Consider the following 21,097-nt stretch of genomic DNA (forward strand, 5'->3'; position numbering starts at 1 on the left):
TTTTCATTTTTTTGAGACAAGGGATTCTACAGACTAAAATGCTAGAAGTCACATAAATCTTCCTTATTCAACTTTCCAAGTGCTTCCACTCTGGATTTTGTAATTTGAATGGTTATCATGTGTCTTTTAAATGACATGGTAAGAAAAATAAAGACTCATGTTTGTCAATAAAACCATGCATGTGTGGCTAAGACCAAGTATTAAGAAATATCAGTGTCAGGTTGGTAGACACAGTTTTCCAAAATCCTTTTTGCCTGAAAGCCCAGATTATTATTGCTTAAAAACAAAACAAATAAAAAGTAGTATCAATTGTCTTACTGAAGATAAAGGCTGCCTTCGTTATGTCTGAGGAAACATCTACCGTGTGCCACACCATCAGCAGCTCACGTGGAAGTAAGTGCTGCATGAGGAAACAAGAGAGGTGATATGCATGCATAAAGGCCCTGCATTCAGTCCTCAGCCCAAGTAAACAAAGTCAGTCATTAATCCATATACCCATCTATTAAGAAACCAACTCCTACCTCTTTGCTGGACTACGTAGACATTCTTAATGTCACAAGAGTTCTTTCAGGTACCATGAACTTGGTCACTATTCAAATCAAGGACTAGACAATGTCAAAGCCACAGTGTTCCAACACATCAACCGTCCTCAAAGTTAAAGCACATGTAACTTTATCTATCCTAATAATGCTACTTGCTCATACATCTCATGGGGTAATTTTAATAAAATAAATTATTCTATCACAAAAACTATTCACTTAATTACTCTTCAATACTGTAAATCAAGTAACTTAGTAACAGCTAATAATATTAAAAGTATTACCATAAAAAGCAAAAATGATAGCATGGTAGGGGGTCTGCAAAAATATAATAAACATGGATATTTGATCTTAATTTGATTTCTACAGATAAGTTAGAAGGAAATGGTTGTAGAAAAACAATCCATGTAAACCAAATGAAGACTTGCTTCATTTACTACACAGTTCAGTAAGCGCAAGGCCGGACCACATCCTCCACACTGACATAAGTTCTCATGACTTACTTCAGCTTTCATCACCGCCAGAATGCAGGCCTCACCAGAAGTCCCCTGCCTAATGGCTTTGATTGGAATAGGAAATTTTCTTCTTATATTGTATATAGGGTAAGTAAAGACAACTCCTCAAGGCCATTTTTAAAGCTGTATTAAATATTCATAGTACTTCAAAAGCTTTTTATAACTATATTTTGACGTAAGTATGAATGAGGATAGCACCGTATCTAGCTGATTTTCTTAAGAGTAATATAGCTTGGGCCAAGGTAAAGACTTTGCTAACATTCAGGAGGCCTTGGGCTCAATCCTCAGTGATGCAAATACAACAATAATACTATTTCATACTTAAATGTTAAAGATAAAAACAATATAAATTCAACTTACATTTGCATTGAGAAATGTCAATTTAGTTACAGTGTTTATAGTACTTGTCTAATGGTTGTTTTCTCAGAATTGAAAGAAACCTACAGGCTCAGGAAGTAAACAAAACCTACAGGTCTCATCAAACACTTCAAATAAATAAGAATCACCAGGCCCATCCTCAAGGTTAATCCATACTGCTGGGTTGGCAAAGCTGCCTACAAGTAGAGCATGGGTATAACCTGTGTCCTGTCTCAGTGATTTAGCAGCTATGAGTAATCTGTCACCTACAGCCCTGTAAGAAATCCCAATAAATTCACTGCTTCACTAAGCTAGATTCGGTAAAATAATTTTTTTGGTCTGTCATCAGTGAACATTTGTTCACATCTCCCCAAGGAAAGTCATACAACAATATTTCACCTACAATGCTGTTATCATATTGGGTTACATCTGGATAGAAAATTTTATCTAGGAAATTAAAAGGTAACCTGGTAAGGACAAACTCCAACTCATTTAAATATAATTTTAAAAAGTTATTAGCCAGGTGGTGCACACCTTTAATCCCAGAACTCGGGAGGCAGAGACAGGTGGATCTCTGTAAATTTGAGGCCAGCCTGGTCTACAGAACGAGTTCTATGACAGACTCCAAAACTACAGGGAAAACTCTGACTCCATAAAAAATTTAAAAAACAAAGCAAAAAAGTTAAACTAGGGGATACATACAGACAGTTCAGCAGTTAAGTACACTTGTAGCTCTTCCAGAGGACCCAAGTTCAAACACTAGCATTCACGTAGGGCGGCCTACAACAACCTGTAACTACAGCTCCAAGAGATGACACCCTCTTCTGAGCTTCTTAGACAAGACCCCATACACACACACACACATACTCTCACACACACACTCACACACACATTCTTTCTCACACACACACTCACACACACATTCTTTCTCACACACACACTCACACACATTCACACACACACATTTTTCTTTCTCACACTCACACACACTCACACACACACACTCACACACACACTCACACACACTCACACTCACACACACTCATACACACACTCTCACACACACTCACACACTCACACACACTCACACACACTCTCACACACACACACACTCACACACACTCACACACACATACTCTCACACACACACACTCACACACACTCACACACATACTCTCACACACACACTCACACACTCACACACACTCACACACACACTCTCACACACACTCACACTCACACACACACTCACACACACTCAACACACACCCACACACTCTCACACACTCACACACACACTCACACACACACTCACACACACACACTCTCACACACACTCACACAAACACACACACACTCTCACACACACTCACACACACACTCACACACACTCTCACACACACACACATTCTCTCTTTCTCACACTCACACATACATAGTCTCACACACTCTTTCTCACACACACTCACACAAACACACACAGGCAGCTGTAAAATAAAAAGTCAAACTAGATCTGCACAAGAGCAAGCCAATCAGCTTTCCAGCATGGATGGAGGGGGCTCATGAGATTCAACTCTGAGGTGAGGAATAAGAGAGGGAGGGAGGCACTTTTCTTCATGGTCAACTACTAGGTTGCTCATGCTCAAGTGGATGGCCCCACAACCACACACACGCAGGCAGCATCAACTGGACTCAATGGTTATAAAGAAGAGGAAGATGAGGAAGAAGAGAACATGAAGGTTAAGGAAGTGTTAGGAAGATCAGAGGAAGTTAGAGGGGCATTGGTATTAAGATACATCGTATATATGTATGAAACTGCAAATAACAAATTAAACGTATTATAAAAATAATGGTCAAAGGGGCTACCGAGGTAACTTAATGGCCCACTGGCAAGCCTAAGGACCAGAGTTCGAATACCAGCAACCACATAACAAGCCAAATAATCAGTGCCCCCAGCACCAAGAAGGGTAGGTGGACAAAGCATGATCACTGCAATTTACTAGTTTCCAACCTAGAAGCTGAGGGTAGGGGTAGGGGGTGCATGACACAGCTGTAGGTTCAGGGAATGAAAGAGGACACTCAATGTCACCTTCCTCTGGCCTCCACACACAGGCACAAACACATGAGCACACCCCATATTAAGATACATATACACACAAAATAGCAACAAGAACAAAAAAGTCAAACTATGGATTGGGGAGACAGCTTAGTGAACAAAGTGCTTTCTGCAAAAGCCGGAAGCCCCGAGTCTAAACACCCAGCAGCCATGTAAGAGCCAGGGAGGCATGGCAGCTGCCTGTGATTCCAGGAGTGGAGAGGAACTGACCAGGGATCGATCCCTGAACTCAAGCTTGGGAGCCAGACTAGCCACAAAGACAACTTCAGGTTTAGCAAGAGACTTTGCCTCAATAAAGAAACTGTGGGACAATCAAGGAAGACATTTGACATCAACTTTGGGTCTCTGCATGAGCACCCAATATACATTTGAACATAGAGCAACAATTTCAGGGCCAACCTGGGCTATATATGCATGCATGTATGTGTGTGGTTTAATACAGTAAACTAAGATAAACTTACTCGGACTTTCCTCTTTTGACACTTTTGTTTTCTTGACTCTATGACTCTCGAATCAAATCCTTTGGAACAGAGATACTTAATCTCAGCATTAATGACACTTTAGTCTATGCACTACTTTGCTTTAGCAGGTTATACGACCTAGGTCATCACTTATTTGGACTTTACTTAACAGATGCCAGAAGCACACACACATACACACACACGTTAGGATAAACTAAATTATCTGTCAAATGTCCGTTTGGAAGGTAAAAAGATACCTCGAGCCCACCCACAATGAATTTCACTACTTTGGAAATAAACAGGAAGTACTACTATTTTAAAGGTCTGCCTGTTTTTTCCTCAAAAATAGTATGAAGATGTATATAATCAAACATAAAGCAATCTTTCCAAAAAAAATGACCTAAACACATCTTGAACTTGAAGATTTACTGAATTTACTGAATATATTTGTTTTCCAGAGCACAGAAATATAAGTGCACATAAATATTATGTATTCCTATAGTTATTTTAATAAAATACTTTTAAAGACATAAAAGTGGGCTGAAAAACTTTTCTATGGGCTTGCAAATGGTACAGCACAAGACTTCAGGCCTCAGTCCACTCAACGCTCACATATGAAATGGCTGTCAAAACCGGAGTGCTCCTACACTAACCCATACAGACCTACCAAACATACCGTAAAGTCATTGGCTCTTGTCTCTGCACTGTGCTTTGATGTGGGCTTGAGACAGTCTTGCTATGTAGCCTGTACAGAACTCAAACTGCTAAGTACACACTGAATCCTAAGACAGGAGTGCATATATGTAACACTAACACTATGGAGGCTGAAGCAGAACCACTGCTAATTCAAAGTCATTAAAGTACCAGGACAACCAGGGCTACACGAGGAAGATTCTGTCTCAACACAGCAACAAAAAGTAACTATTGTGAGGCCTAGAACATCATATACACCAAACTTAAATGACATTCTCTTCTCTACATTTACCTCAGTAAACAAAACACTTTTTAAAAAAAAAAAAAAAAAACTTGTTTATTAATTATGTATATAGGGTTCTTCCTCCATGTATGTCTTCAGGCCAGAAGAGGGCACCAGATCTCATTACTGATGGTTGTGAGCCACCATGTGGTTGCTGGGAATTGACTGTGGAAGAGCAGTCAGTGCTCTTAACCTTTGAGCCATCTTGCCAGCCCAAGACACTCTTATTTGGTTGGCTGCTTAGGAGAAACATAACTATTGTCCAGTGCTTTCCTATTATTTTAGTCAAATGTCAAAACCAGTGGTTAGGCTGCCTAAGGATCTCAAGGCAGCCTGCTTCTCCTTTTACTTTCTCTCATCATCATATTCAAGCCTCTACTTTCAGTAGCATGGAAAGTGTAATTTTCTTGTTGACTTCCAGCTTCCACATACAGTCTCTAGAGTTGCAGGGGCCAGCACCGGCTGTTCTCCCATTTTACATTCACAGCTCTCAGAAAGAACCCAAGCCAAACCTTCTCCAACACAGACTGTGGTTCACTTTGTTATTTATTTGTGCATATGCATATTCTGCCTAAATGTATGTCTGTGCACCGCATGCATGCATGCCTACATCACATGCAGGCCAGGAGATCCTCAAGAACAGAAGTTATAAGGGTTGAGAGCTGCCATGGATGCGCTTGGAAGAGCAGTGAGTGCTGGTAGCACTGAGCCATCTCTCCAGCCCCTTGTTGTGTGCTTTCCCGGACTGTGCAACACCTCAGTTGTTCTCAACTTACTTTAGACTTGGAATAAAGTCTGATATTGAAGAAAATGAATTCTATTCTTTCTTCTTAGAAATAGGACTCTGTTTTATAGTTCCTATGGATTTTCTAAATGAGTAACCTCACCTGCACTCACATCTCCCAAAGACTTTATGAAATTCCTTTCATTATACCATTCTCCCATTTTATTCTTTATATATCTTTGAAGACAGAGCCTCACTATGTAGCCCAGATTGGCCCCAAGCTGGCAATCTTCCTGACTTGGTCCTGTTTCCTTCTCATTCTTTAACTCTCATAAAACTTGCCATTGTGTAAACATATGAGGAGGAGCAAAAAAATTACCCACACCCAAATCCTTGGCCCGATGACCTCCAAGTTGCTTTTCATTCCCTCCTCATTTCCTCTGAGTATGATATGAATTCTGTTGCTATCATGAGGGCCCCACACAGGCTAGGGGAGACCAGCCCTGAGCTACACCCCTGCCTCCTTTTCACTGCCCGTGTCTCAGTGTGGCTCAGTTACTGTCCCGGTAAGCTGCCCAGAGTAGCCTTGAACTCCCTCAAGATCCCAAATGGGGATTTGCTTGTGATGTTCCTGCCTCAGCCTCAAAAACAGCTGGGATTACAGGTCTATGCCACCAAGCCCAGCCAGGAGGTATTGATTTTAGCTACAAAAAATATGTATTCTTAAGAGAATATGGAAAAATACTGGGACTATGTTTGGGATTTCTGCACTTGGAGAATGTTAAATAAAACATCTAACCAAGTATTTGCTAAAATTATAACAAATGTGTTTGTTAATCTGAATTGAGTTGTTAAATGTCCAAACGAAGCGTCAAAGAGTAGCTCTGAATACAGGCAACAAACATTTGCCGTAATTGGTACAGACCTGCCAGTTAACCTGCACAGCAGTTTGGCAACGCTTTAATCTGAATTCTTATATTATTACTATTTCATAACTGGTATTTCCTATCTCAGTAAGAAAACAGAAATTCTGTGAGGTTACTAAGCAGGCTTCTCTTGGTTTCTCTACAAGAACCTTGTTTAAACTTCAGAAAGTACAGAGTTCGTTGTGGAATCCCAGAAATGGTGACCAAACACTACAAGCCAACAGGAAAGGGGCTCCGGGAATAGCCACCGCTAACTTTCTCATCTCTATCCATTTCTTTCTCAGGCACGCCAGAAATCACAATTTGCGCTGGCTCCAGTCTCCTTTGTTTTCTCGGCAGAGTCTCTACTCTGGATCCTTCTAAATAAGGTTAAGATGGTAGATTTTAATGAAACAGACCAGTCAAATAACTGTGTTGTAGTAGAATTCACAACCCCAGCAGGGTATTCACACGTGCAATCCAACACTTGAAACTGCAGCAGGCAGAAGGATACAAAGGTGTGTTGGTTGCCAGGAGCCATCTGCTGAGTTCTAACTCCCATCTTAGCAGAGACAGATGCTAACAGCACATGGTCTGTGTAAAACACAGGCCCACACCCTTCAGATTCATGCAGTGCTCAAGGTAAATGGTGCCATTGGCAGCAAAACCAGAAACACAGTGTGTCTCCTACAACTGTGTCAATGTAATTTCAGCAAATGCCAATTCACCTGGATTAATTATTTGTTTGTTGAGTTATTTTTCAGGATGTTGGAGATCTAATTGCAGGCCATTGAGCACCTGAGGCAAGTGTTTTTCCACTGAGCTACATACATCCCTAGTCCTTGAACTTAAAAATGTTATCAATATCTTACTCATAATTTAAATAACTTAAAATATTTAAACACTTAAAAATATTTATGAATCTTAAGTATATTGTGAATAACTTAAAAACATTTATGAATCTTACTAAAAAGTATTTTCACAAAGGGAAAATCTAGGTTTAAGAAACTGTAAACACCAGCTCAGCATGCTGGCACACCTGTAATTACAGCATTCAGGAGTCAGAAAAAAACATCTAAAGTTTAAGGTCAGTCAATCCGTCTCAAAAAGAAAGGGTTTAGTTATACATCACTGTCCTAGCTTGCTTTGTACTGTGATATAGACCATGACCAAAAACAACTTAGGGAGATCAGGGTCTACTTTAGCTTAGAGTCTATTGAGAGAGACCCAGACAGGACCCTGCAGTCAAGAGCTGAAGCAGAGACCACGGAGGAAGCCACTCACTGATTTGCTCTCCACGGCTTGCTCACTTACTTTTTTATTCAACCCTGGACCACCCGCCCAGGAGGCACAGTGAGCTGACCCCAACCACAGAAATCATTAATCAAGAAAATGCCTCACAGACATGTCTACAGGCCAATCTGATGGAGGGATTTTCTCAACTGATGCTCCTTTTCCTCAGATGACTGTAGCTTATGTCAAGTTGACAAAGAATAAGCAGTACAATCACCAAACAGTTACTTCCTTATACTAAGCCACTGCATCTTAAATAACACCCCTAACCTGTCCTTTATAGGTCACTGACTCAAATTCCTACATAGAACGTAAACAGGATTAGAACACCAATAACTACAAACTCAAATTTTCAAAGACTAAATGAATTCAGAACACAATCAGGTAGACAGTACACAATTAGGAGGTGTACTGCTCACTGATATTAGCTATGTTTTTGAGATATTATATACTATTATAAACTACAGTATTGGTGAAGTACCTTCACAACATGAACATTAGGTAATTATTATGTTACAGGCTATTAACACCGCTCATGAAGTCACGTCAACCCATGACATAAAGAAATATACAAAACCATCTGGGGGTCATCCAGTATGACAGAGACTAAGAACGGAGGATAGAGATTTTGTTCAAGAATAACATGGTATACATAAGAAGTCTGAGGCTAGCCTGGGCTACACAGAGAGATGCCCAATCTCAGAAAGAGGAGGTTGGGGGAGAAGGTGAGAGGGAGGAGGAGGAGAAAGGGAGGAGGAGGAATTAGAAACTAGTGCGGTGGTGCATATATGAAGGCAAGAAAATTGCGTTAAGTGTGAGGCCAGCCTAGACTCAAAATTTTATTTTTTATTTATTATGTATACAGTATTCTGCCTGCATGTCTGCCTGCAGGCCAGAAGAGGGCACCAGACCTCTTCTACAGATGGTTGTGAGCCACCATATGGTTGCTGGGAATTGAACTCAGGACCTCTGGGAAAGCAGCCAGTGCTCTTAACCGCTGAGCCACCTCTCCAGCCCCACCCCTTTTTTTTTTTAAGATTTATTTATTTATTATGTATCCGACATTCTGCCTCCATGTATGCATGCAGGCCAGAAGAAGGCGCCAGACCTCTTCTACAGATGGTTGTGAGCCACCATGTGGTTGCTGGGAATTGAACTCAGGACCTCTGGAAGAGCAGCCAGTGCTCTTAACCACTGAGCCATCTCTCCAGCCTCAAAAAAAAGTTTTTAAATAAATGTTTAAACATAAAAATTATTTTTAGGCGGGCGGTGGTGGGTGCACGTCTTTAATCACAGCACTCAGGAGGCAGAGGCAGGTGGATCTCTGTGAGTTCAAGACCAGCCTGGTCTACAAGAGCTAATTCCAGGACAGGCTCCAAAGCTACAGAGAAACCCTGTCTCAGAAAAACAAAACAAAAATTACAAAAAGATGAATAGTAGTGGTGCATGTCTTTAATCCCAGCACTGGAGAGGCAGACAGATCTCTGTGAGTTCACGGCCAGCCTCGTCTACAGAGAAAGTTCCAGGACAGTCAGACCTCCACAGTGATGTATTCTACTTCCTCTTTAGCTCCCCAGTGTACTTACACAGACAGACATTCTTAATTTTCCCCAGAGAGGTCTCTGTAATCAGTTAGCTCTAGCTACCTGTCTATCAGTACAAAGGATTACCCTCACTCTTCAGCAGCTGTCAGATGGCAGGAGGCAAACATCCCATAATTACTCTTCCTGTGCCATATAAGTATATTTTTGTTTTGTTTTTAAGATAGTGCATTCCAAAGATGTAGCCCAAAGTCACAGCAACTGGCCTGCCTCGGTTTCCCAGAGGGTAGGATTGCAAGAAGCAACTTTCAGAATGCCACGTTTCTCAGTCTGCTGCACAGTAACTAGCGCAGAGCCAAGTCTACACTGCACAGGTTTACTAGCCCGTGCCGCCAACCTGCTGTTTTAAAGGGCGATGACATATATATTAGTGATCTGGTGCTCATGTTTTCTAGGAACCACCAAATGTGCTTGCCTTCTCTCGAAGTTTAGTATATATTATCTAGTACAGGACTTCTCAAGAGCTTAATATATTGTGAATTTCCTAAAAGTATGTATGACATTTCCCAAACGTATTTGGCTACAGTTCTTTGACAGAATGTCCTACAGACGTCACAACCTGAGAAGTAAATTACTAGTAAATGGTATGGGGTGGATCCAAAAATTCCTAACAATTATTTAAGCAAGCTATAAGCTATGACCTTTGAAAGACATGTAGTCAAAGTGAGTTAATTTTTGGGACACGTTCTTTAGCTGTCTTCTGGATTCCTTTGAGATTTCAATGTAAGCTGTTTCTTTCTCTCCCAGAAAAAAAAAAATAGAAACAAGTTTTGGAGGGTGATTCATGAACCCTCTGATGCCATACCAGTCCCCTTTATTTTTAAATCAATTTTAAATACAGTGCTCTATTGTGAAGTACCATTAATCATACAAAAGTCTCTTTTTCATATTTTAAATAAATTACATTCTCACAAAACAAAAATTTGGTCTTCTCAATTCATTTCATAGAATATAAAAGTCAGAACTTTTTTAAAAAATTGGCTATACTACCTGCACTAACCTTGGACTTCTGAATTAATGCAAACCCCCTACCTTAGCCTCCCAGGTAGCTAAACACAACATAAGCAGGTGTAAGAACCCAACTTCTAGGAGTTTTTGGAAAACAATGAATTTCACATTTGATAGGAGTCACTGCTAGAAAAACGAGCTCTGCTTCCAATCTAAATGGGGCAATGTGAACCCCAAGGAGAAAGCAGCAAAGTGTGGTAATAGAAGCACTATGGAGGCAGGGGCAAGGTACAGGGAGCTCAAGGCCTGCCTGTTCTCCAGATGGACATAGCAAGATCCGAGAGAGAGAGAGAGAGAGAGAGAGAGAGAGAGACAGAGAGACAGAGAGACAGAGAGACAGAGAGACAGAGACACAGACAGAGACTTCTAGAGTGACTATAAAACACAGACCACAAGGGCGGTGAGAACTGCTGAAACAGTCACAACTTAGCAAGTCTGCTGGAAGGTGTCCATAGGAACTCATACCCTCCTGTCTATAGACACTAGTCTTCCCCCTCACTTCCGTTCTCCAGTCTACTGTATCAACACTTAACATTGCTAAAGTTTTAAAAGATATTTCCCAAATCAAAATAATACTACCTTCATGACAAAGTGTAAAATTATTCCACATTTTTGCTTCTACTAGACGCGGTGGCACATGGTTTTAATCAGGAGGCAGAGGACTTGTGTGAATTTAGGACAACCTGGTCTACACCCAAACAGGGCTCCAGATAGGACCAACTATAGGTCCTATCCTTCCTAGAAGACTTTTGCCAAAAATATCTGCAACTATCAGGAGGACTTGAGAGAAAGAGATCTACATGAACCTGATTTATTTTCTTGTTGAGTACATTAATTTTTAAAGCAAAAGAGATTCTGTATACTTTTATTTATTCCCAAAATTAAGAATTCCAGTAAGTTAGGGTACTGGTATACACTTGTAACACAAGCACTCTGAAGGCAAGAGGTGGAAGGGGACAAAAATTTCAAGGCCAACCTGAGCTAAAAAGTATCAAGCAATCCTGGGCTATACAGTAAGACTTGTTCCAAAAGAATTTTCTCAAATAAATATTATTATGTAGGGCAAATCGTGCATATAAAAGTACAAAGCACATGCACACCAAGTTATTAATTATGTTATAGAAAACTGTAAAGGAAGAATTTCTATCACCTTTACTCATTCTTTTTTTTAATATCTTTTTTATTTTTATTTATTATTTATTTATTTATTTATTTTTGTTTTTCGAGACAGGGTTTCTCTGTGGTTTTGGAGCCTGTCCTGGAACTAGCTCTTGTAAACCAGGCTGGTCTCGAACTCACAGAGATCCGCCTGCCTCTGCCTCCCAAGTGCTGGGATTAAAGGTGTGCGCCACCACCGCCCGGCGCCCTTTACTCATTCTTGCTTTGGAAACCATTCCACGCTCCTTCCGAATCAAATGTGCATATCACAAGTGTGATTCTACCTTTTCTGTTTTGTTTCACACTTTATAGTTTTTAACTGAACTATACATTTTTCCGTGACTCTACTTACAAAGATACATCCTAAGTTCCTCATCAAATATGATATACAATCAACAGCTTCTCAAACTGGGCAATCTTGAAGAACAATCTTGGAATCCACAGGCAGAGGAAGATCTCCACAGAGACATGGACAGAATGGGAAGCAAAGGCATTAGTTCACATCACACACTCTGCACAAGAAAGAATAGGGTATTTAAAACACGAAGGCATTTTGTCAAAATGTACTACAACTTATACACTTATACTATAGGGGTAAAGAAAAAGGTGCTACATTAAATGCATTAACATTCAAACAGTATCGGCTCCTGGTAAAATGCAAATCTATATCATAAGCACATAATTTCCTAATCCACTCTTGCTATGGCAATCACAGGCCAACCTAGCACTTCTCCAGTCATCCAGCCTCCAGCACTGCTGTGGCCTGTCTCACAATCTCACAATGCCAATCCCAGACCTCCTTGGTGGGTTAGCACCATCAAAAACATGACTCTAAACTTTTCCAGATCATTAAATCTCAACAAAATATGTGATACTCTCTGGTAAACAAAGGTACATATTTTATTGTTGGTAAAAATTATAATAATTTTCGTATTGATACATGCTACTTCAAAATTGAAAACTACTGAACGCACACAAGAATGGTAACTGCAGGAGGGTAAAATAGTGTCTATTCTTACCCCAACTGTATGGAGCGCTGACCTTTACATGTTCTTGTCCTTTCATTCTCTCTCTCTCTCTCTCTCTCTCTCTCTCTAACACACCCATAAAAAGAATGTTTAAACTATGTAGATCTATAACTAACCCATAACATTACCCTTGTAAACAACTCATATGCAACTTTACATAAACGGCACTTTGAGTAGCTGTGAATCCTATCCGCTTTGAGATCTCATCTGTGGTAAGACAGAGAAAGAAAGAAGAGAGAAAGAGGAAGAAAAACAACCCATTACAGGATGTTGACAAGCAACTACCAAAGTTTAAATATATATTGGCTAGCACACCACATGCCACTAAAATGTTATACTAGGTTCCTCCAATGCCAGGGTACTTTGGCTTTCCATTTCAACCTACTCAACTAATATGAGTTTAGTATAAGACCATGCTAATTCTCATATCCTTTCCACAATCAAAAGAAACTCTGTGTTGGCTCCTCTCTTAAAGCAGCCATCACCTGGTCTCAGACTCAGATACAACAGTCCTCCAATCCAAGCCTAGTTTCACTTGGACAGATGACAGGTGTCTCCCTTTACAGTTAAAAACCCATGAACTAGTCTCCAATTACCAAAAATAAGCCAGAAAGGTTAACAGAGTTCTGATAATATGCCTAGGATACCATTACCATATACCTAAAAGCTGTCGGTGGCAAACCAGTTCCCCAAATGAGGCTGTTTACAGACTCACAAAAGCTCGGTTACTTGAGTCTCACGCCCTTTAGCAGAATACCTATTTTTCAAGAACTATTTCTAACAGAACTATGAAATGTTTTAACTGCCATTCACAAATGGAATATAAAGGTTATCACTATGTTCTCCCAATATACCAACCTAGACTCACTGAAGGCAGGACTATCTACCTTGCTTGTCTATTTTCCCAGTACCCAGTATCCATGAGACACTTAACACCTACGAAGTTGGGAGAGGGGAAACATGCCTATAATCCCAGCAGTTGAGACCGAGACCGAAAGTTACTGCACTTTGAGGCCAGTTCTGGCTATATGATCAGCCTCAAATGAACAGGGAACCTTTCCTTAAAAAAAAAAAAAAGCCAGTCAGGTGGATGGTGGTGCACACCTTTAATCCCAGCAGTCGGGCAGCAGAGGCAGATGGATCTCAGTAAGTTTGAGGCCAGCCTGGTCTACAAAGTGAGTTCCAGGAGAGCTAGAGATACCCAGAGTTGTAATAGCTGAGTCAAAAACAAACAATAAAAACAACAGCAAAGTCTAAAAATGAGAGAAATCATAGAAGCAACCTTTCATGGGACGTTCCCAAAATTCTCAAAAGAAAGCTTATCTGCTAAAACTAGAGAAACGGCATTTTTGTTACAGCCTACACTAGGAAAGATGACTGACAACTACTTACTCTACACTGAAAAATAAGATTTATAAACTCTAAGTGATACCTACAGTGGAAACATTTTCACTAAAGAGAAACAAAAGTTGCAGCCAGACTTGGTGGCACAGGCCTAGCTCCTGGGAGCTTTCCCTCACCCAGTTCAATCTCTCAAACAAGAGAAAAAGCGAGGTAAGAATTTTCCCTCCAACTGGATGTCAATCTGTGGAAGAATGAAAATAGATCCATATCTATCGCCATGCACAAAACTCAAGTCCAAATGGATTAAAGACCTCAATATCAGTCCGAACACACTGAACCTGATAGAAGAGAAAGTGGGAAGTACTCTGCAACACGTGGGCACAGGAGACCACTTTTTACGTATAATCCCAGCAGCACAGACATTAAGGGCCTCACTGAATAAATGGGACCTACTAAAACTGAGAAGCTTCTGTAAAGCAAAGGACACTGTCACTAAGAAAGAAAGGTAACCCACTGACTGGGAGAAGATCTTCACCAACCCCACAACTGACAAAGGTCTGATCTCCAAAATATATAAAGAACTCAAGAAACTAGACTGTAAAAGGCTAATCAGCCCAATTATAAAATGGGGCACTGAGCTGAACAGAGAACTCTCAATAGAAGTTCAAATGGCCAAAAGACACTTGAGGTCATGCTCAACTTCCTTAGCGATCAGAGAAATGCAAATCAAGACAACTTTAAGATATCATCTTACACATGTCAGAATGGCTAAAATAAAAAACACCAATGATAGCCTTTGCTGGAGAGGTTGTGGAGAAAGGGGTACACTCATCCATTGCTGGTGGGAATGCAAACTTGTGCAACCACTTTGGAAAGCAGTGTGGCGGTTTCTCAGGAAATTCGGGATCAACCTACCCCTGGACCCAGCAATACCACTCTTATCATACAACAAAAGTAGATGCTCTACTATGTTCATAGCAGCATTGTTTGTAATAGCCAGAACCTGGAAACAACCTAGAAGCCCTTCAATGGAAGAATGGATGAAGAAAGTATGGAATATATACATATTAGAGTACTACTCAGCAGTAAAAACAAGGACTTCTTGAATTTTGCATGCAAATGGATGGAAATAAAAAACACTATCCTGAGTGAGGTAAGCCAGACCCAAAAAGAGGAATATGGGATGTACTCACTCATATTTGGTTTCTAGCCCTAAATAAAGGACATTGAGCCTATAATTCGTGATCCTAGAGAAGCTAAATAAGAAGAACTCAAAGAAAAACATATAGGCATCCTCCTGAATATTAACCTTCATCAGGCGATGAAAGGAGACAGAGACCCACATTGGAGCACCGGACTGAAATCTCAAGGTCCAAATCAGGAGCAGAAGGAGAGAGAGCACGAGCAAGGAACTCAGGACCGCGAGGGGTGCACCCACACACTGAGACAATGGGGATGTTCTAACTCACCAAGGCCAGCTGGCCTAGGTCTGAAAAAGCCTGGGATAAAACCAGACTCTCTGAACATAGTGGACAATGAGGACTACCGAGAACTCAAGAACAATGGCAATGGGTTTTTGATCCTACTGCACATACTGGCTTTGTGGGAGCCTAGGCAGTTTGGATGCTCACCTTACTAGACCTGGATGGAGGTGGGTGGTCCTTGGACTTCCCACAGGGCAGGGAACCCTGATTGCTCTTTGGGCTGAAGAGGAAGGAGGGACTTGATTGGGGGAGGGGGAGAGAAATGGGAGGCGTTGGTGGGGAAGAGACAGAAATCTTTAATAAATAAATAAATTAAAAAAAAAAAAAGAATTTTCCCTCCAATACTATGATCAGTGAAAATCCTAATCCTAGAAGAAACCTTAGATACTAAATTATGAAAGGGATTGGCCCCATCTTCACAGTAATATAAATAGCCATCAACCTAATGGCAACTCAAATTCTGCATAATTATAAACTTAAGGAGGTACGTAAGTTATAAATTTTAGTCTATTTTTTCTTTTTTCTTTTTGTTTGTTTGTTGTTGTTGCTGTTGTTGTTGTTGTTATTGTTTTTGGCTTTTCAAGACAGGGTTTCTCTGTGTAACAGCCCTAGCTATCCAGGAACTAGCTCTTGTAGACCAGACTGGCCTCGAACTCACAGATATCCGCCAGTATCTGCCCCCCACGTATAGGGATTAAAGGTGGGCGGTGGTGGCGCACGCCTTTAATCCCAGCACTCGGGAGGCAGAGGCAGGCGGATCTCTGTGAGTTCGAGGCCAGCCTGGTCTACAAGAGCTAGTGCCAGGACAGGCTCCAAAGCTACAGAGAAACCCTGTCTCAAAAATAAAAACAAAACAAAAAGTGTGTACCACCAAGCCCAGCTTGATTTAGTCTATTCTGGCTAGGCCGAACAGTTTGCTGTGAGCTGAACGTTAGAACTGAGAGTGAGGCTTGGTAGGTAATGCCTGTAAGCATAGCACTACTGTGGCCGAGACAGAAGGATGGGAGCAAACATGAGGCCTGCCTGAGGGAAAATGTGAGACCCTGTTTCAAAAAAAGAAAAAAAAAAGGAAGAAAATGTTATAATTGACAACCGCCAGAGTATTTCATTTTTATGACTTTTACTTATCAAAGTAAAGTGAGCATGGGATGCTCTAACTTTCCAAGTGTCCAACTTTTTAAAAATCAGACAGCCTTCCACTATGTCAACCCATTTTCACTGCTTCTTCTGGACTGGAAGCTTGCAGAAACTTCTTTCTATGATTAATTTCTGTAAATGTATTATTGCCGTTTTATTCTACCAAAGACTTAGGGAGTATGACTTTCCAAAACACTCTCCTATCAAGCCACTAATGCCAGAAGTGAGTTCATTGCCATCTGCTGTCCCCTGTCCCGTCCTCCCTGGTAGACACACCCACACTTCCTTGAATGAAGCTTCCATCTGGAAAAAGCTGGTTCCACTCTGGACTCTACAGAACAGTCTCTTAGGATGCTACTGCACGGAATGAATGAACCACAATGGCCTTATTACGGATGTACTACCCCTGCTTACAGAGTTTCTGAAACGGGTACTGTTTACTGTTCAGCTGAAAACATGCAAATAAGGTTAAGAACAAGCAACAGTATATTTGAGAGGTCCTCTTGGAGAAGGTGCCGTCTAACTTTCTTTAAAAGACCATAAAAAGATCCTCAAGAGTTGCCAGGACGCCATCACTGTGACCCATCATACCCATAAACACTGCCTGACGAACTCGCTGCCTTAAAACGCAAGTTCCCTTTTATATTTAAAGAACTTATATTTGAATATGGTGAAGTAATGAATGACTACTGCCTGTGGCCTCCACAATACGTAACGTGGGAAAGGGGAACCTTAAGAAAATTCTAATTGGGGGGAAAAAAACAAGTGAAAAGTTGTTTTCCTTGCTGTGAAAAGACTGGAAAAAAAATCTATCCCTGTAACTTCCCCTCCCCTTTTGCTAGTCAGAGTAAAAACTGCACGTAGGAAAATTAATACCACCCCATCCTTTGAGTCATGCCTACGAAAGAAGACAGTCTGTAGTGGGGGGCACAGATGCTCCCCTGTCTCTTGAGAAAGGGCCACTTGTCCCCGTCTAAATAAGAACCTCACTTCTGCAAGCCCACCCCTGCCAAAGCTGCTGGCTCGTGTCACTGGGACAGCGGGGTCTGCTGGGCTGGTGACGCGGTCCTCTCTCTTGCTATGGGGCCCGGGGGAGGACCTGGCACACGGTCCTTCTCCCGGGCCTGCGACCCAACACTCCACCGAGCGCTGGCAACGACGGTCCGGCCGGAGGCTGCCGCGCGGCGGGCGCAGGAAGAGCAGCCGCCGGGGCCGGAGGACGGCGGCGTCCACGCGGCAGGAGAAGACGGCGCCGCGAGGCTGCGAGCAGACCGGCGGGCACGCGCGTCCTCGGGAGAGCTGTCCGCCGGAGGGCTCCGGGCCGGCCGCCCCCCGCGACCCCCCGAGCCACACAAAGGCAGGCGACGGCGCGCGGAGGCCGCCGCCAGCCTCCGCCAGCCCCCGCCGCGCCGCCGCCTTTGTCTGCGGGCCTCGGCCTCCCCGCTCCTTACCCGCGTGAGTAGCGGTCTCATCTGCTCGCCGGCCCCGTCCGCCTCCATGGTCCCGCCCCAGGGACCCTGGGAGGGCCGCGGCCAAGACGGGCACGCGGCGGGAGAGCCTGTGCGGAGCGCTGGCCGCCGACAGCGGCGCCGGCGCCGGGAACGGGCTGCGGGCGCGGGGCGGTCTCCGGCGGCGAAGCAACGGCGTGCCGCGAGGACTGAAGCGGCCGGAGGACGCGGCGCAGAGGAGGCAGCCGCGCCGGGTCGGGGGCGGGGCGGAGGCGGGGATGGAGGCCGGGGGCGGGGCGCACCCGGCACGCCCCCCCCGGAGCACGCCCCCCCTGCCGGTTTGGCTCTGCGGCCGGCGTCGAGCGACCCGCCTCCCGTGACTCGGCTGCCCGGAGAGGGGGCGGAGGGAGGAGGGAACAGACATTCGTGCCAGCCAATCAATGACTCTGGAGGTTCGGCTCGCACCCGCCCTCCCCCCCCCCCCCCGTCCGTTTCCCGGAGGCCCCGCCCCTCTTTGTAAAGGCTTCACCGACCGGGGCTGAGGGAGTGGAACTCAGTTTTTCGGATCGGAAGTTCTACAGACTTTGAAAGTGGAGTGGGGTCACCAGCCCGGCGGGCTCCGCACCACGTGTTTTACAAGCAGGAGGGAAACAGGACGACGCCCGATTCATTTTCCGCCTCTGCAAGTTTCTCTCCTAGACGTAACTCTCGATCATGTGCCCGTAAACGAGGGGATACACTTGCCCACTTGCCCTGTGTGCTCCCTCCGCTGGCCTAGTACCAAGGCCCTTCCCACTGCTGGGTCCACCCTAAAGGGCACGTGTCAAATATTAAGGTGATGAAGTTCGCCACCCCACAAGATCATTGAAATTTTAAATCCATTTCTGTCCCTCTGTCCCAAAGTGCTTGGCGCGTGGTGTGGTTCTTATCACTATTGCTAAGGAGGTTTTCAGGATGTTAATAAGAACAATAAAAGATTGACTTGAGAACAGCTGAATCAGACAGGGGAAGGAAATACTTACCGGCAGGTCAGGAGCACACCTCTTGCCCGTACTTAGCAGGATATTAGTAAAGCCCATTGCCAGCAATACATAGAAAGTGTACTAGATGGCTGTTCCTGCTTTGAGTCCTAGACCCCCTTTTGTTCTAAATTTCCCAGAGAGGGATGGGTAGGCTGGCAGTTGGCTGTGACTAATTGTCCAAGAGCAGATGTGTTTCCGTTAATAGCTACCATTTGAAGAGACCTGCAATTACAGACGGTGACATTTCGCAAATGTTTCGTCTCTAATCCTCTCAATACTACAGAGTATGCCTGCTGTGTGGTTTGACTGTGTCCCCCAGAAAACTAGATTGGAAACTTAATCCCCAGTGCAATGGTGTTGAGAGATGGGGTCTTTAAGACGTGAGGTTTCACAGGGTCGTGGCAGATTAATGTTTGTAGCCCGAGGGTCTGGCACTGCGAAAGCAACTCTTGCCCTCCACACATGCCATTAGCCCTTCTGCTTTCAGATTCGGGTTGACACAGGAAGAAGGCTCTCTCACCAAACGCAGCCCACCCTCCTTAAGCTCCACCGTCTCGAGAACTGTGAGAAATACTGCTTTTCTATATAAATGACTCAGATTGCTTTGTTCTGTGTAACCACACCAAATAGAGCAGGTTAGTGTTGTGCCCCCATTTTACAGATGAGGAAGCAGAGACTAGAACAAATCACTAGGAGTTCTAGTGAGTAGAAGAGCTCTTCTGAACCATTCTAAGGCTTCATTAAGAATGATTCAAAAGAATCTCAATAAAGGAATAAAGAGAAATGAAAAAAATAAAGAAAAGGAATAATTGATTGATTGATTGATGACTTTTTTTTTCCTGTACGAGGAGTTTAAACTAGGGCCTCACTCCTGCTAGACAAGCATTCTACCACTGAGCAACATCCCCCAACCTATGAATGCACTTTATACTGAAGAAGGGTAGAAAGCCTGCTAGAGAAAGCGCTTGCCCAGCAAGCATGAGAACCAATTCACATCCCTACAACGATGGCCAGGCAGATACCAGTTAGCTGTCATCGTAGTCCTCGGGAGTCAGAGACCAGTGATCTGCCAACCAAGCTAGCTAGCTAGACCAGCCCACTGCACGGTCTGGGTCCAGCTGGGAAACCCAATCTCAACCAATAAAAGTAGGAAGTGATGGAGGAGAACACCAACCCATCTGCTTGCACATACATATGCACATGTGTCTCCACATACGAGACAGACATGCAAGCATACACACCCAACAAATATACAGACATGCACACCAAAAAGTAAAAATGGGTTCTCAACCCTCTTAGAGCAAAGTGTATAATATCAAAGCTGGAGAGGACAAGTCAATGGAGAGAAAAGAACAAGCACAAGAATATAGACCCACTCTTTCGCACTCTAGGGAATCTTATAATGCTTTTCCAGTGGCTGAGTGTATGTGGGCTTTGATCATATTGATTTAGAGGGCCTTGTGTTCTTGGTGTCCTCCATGACCTCTGCTTCTTGCAGTCTTTCTCAGCTCTGACAGGAAGGATTCGATGGAGACATGCCATTTAGTGCTGAGTGTTCCAAAGTCTCTCTTTTTCTGCATATTGTCTGGCCATGAGTCTCTATGTTTGCTCCCATCTGTGGCAGGAGGAAATTTCTCTGGTGACTGAACAGGGAGCTGATCTTTGAGTGTAGCAGAATGTCACTAGGAGTCTTTTTATGTCTTCCTCTTCTCCTCCTTTTCTTCTTCTTTCAGAACAGTAGTATTTGGTTTTCCCATAGGTCCCTGGGCAATGCAGTCTCTGGTTCTTGGTCACCCAAGCGGTGTCAGGTATAGGTTCCATCTTGCAGAGTGTGCATTAAATCAAATCACTCATTGGCTGGTTACACACGCAAGCTTTGTGCCGCCATTGCCCTAGCATATCTTGTAGGCGGGACACCATTGCAGATCAAAGGGTTTGAGGCTGGCTCAGTGTTCAAGTTTCTCTTTTGGTAATGTGAAGA

At 43.1% G+C, this 21,097-nt stretch overlaps 1 protein-coding gene across 6 annotated transcripts in view; it reads right to left on the bottom strand.

Moving 5' to 3' along the window:
• Nucleotides 1–18,266, bottom strand: part of Slc4a7 (solute carrier family 4 member 7) — an 85,989-nt gene extending 67,723 nt beyond the window's left edge. For 4 of the 6 annotated variants that reach the window (XM_041662990.1, XM_041662988.1, XM_041662989.1 and 1 more), the window contains exon 1: nt 18,098–18,266. In XM_041662990.1, coding sequence (XP_041518924.1) covers nt 18,098–18,145 — 48 coding nt within the window. In that variant the 5' untranslated portion in view covers nt 18,146–18,266. The remainder of the gene's footprint in view (nt 1–18,097) is intronic. The other 2 variants (XM_041662992.1, XM_041662991.1) reach the window with 1 other exon arrangement.
• Nucleotides 18,267–21,097: the final 2,831 nt, after the last annotated feature.

This window comes from Microtus oregoni, unplaced genomic scaffold, assembly GCF_018167655.1.
Source record: "Microtus oregoni isolate MIOR12 unplaced genomic scaffold, Mior012 000013F_ref0000133, whole genome shotgun sequence".
In the NCBI taxonomy this organism is placed as follows: domain Eukaryota; kingdom Metazoa; phylum Chordata; class Mammalia; order Rodentia; family Cricetidae; genus Microtus; species Microtus oregoni.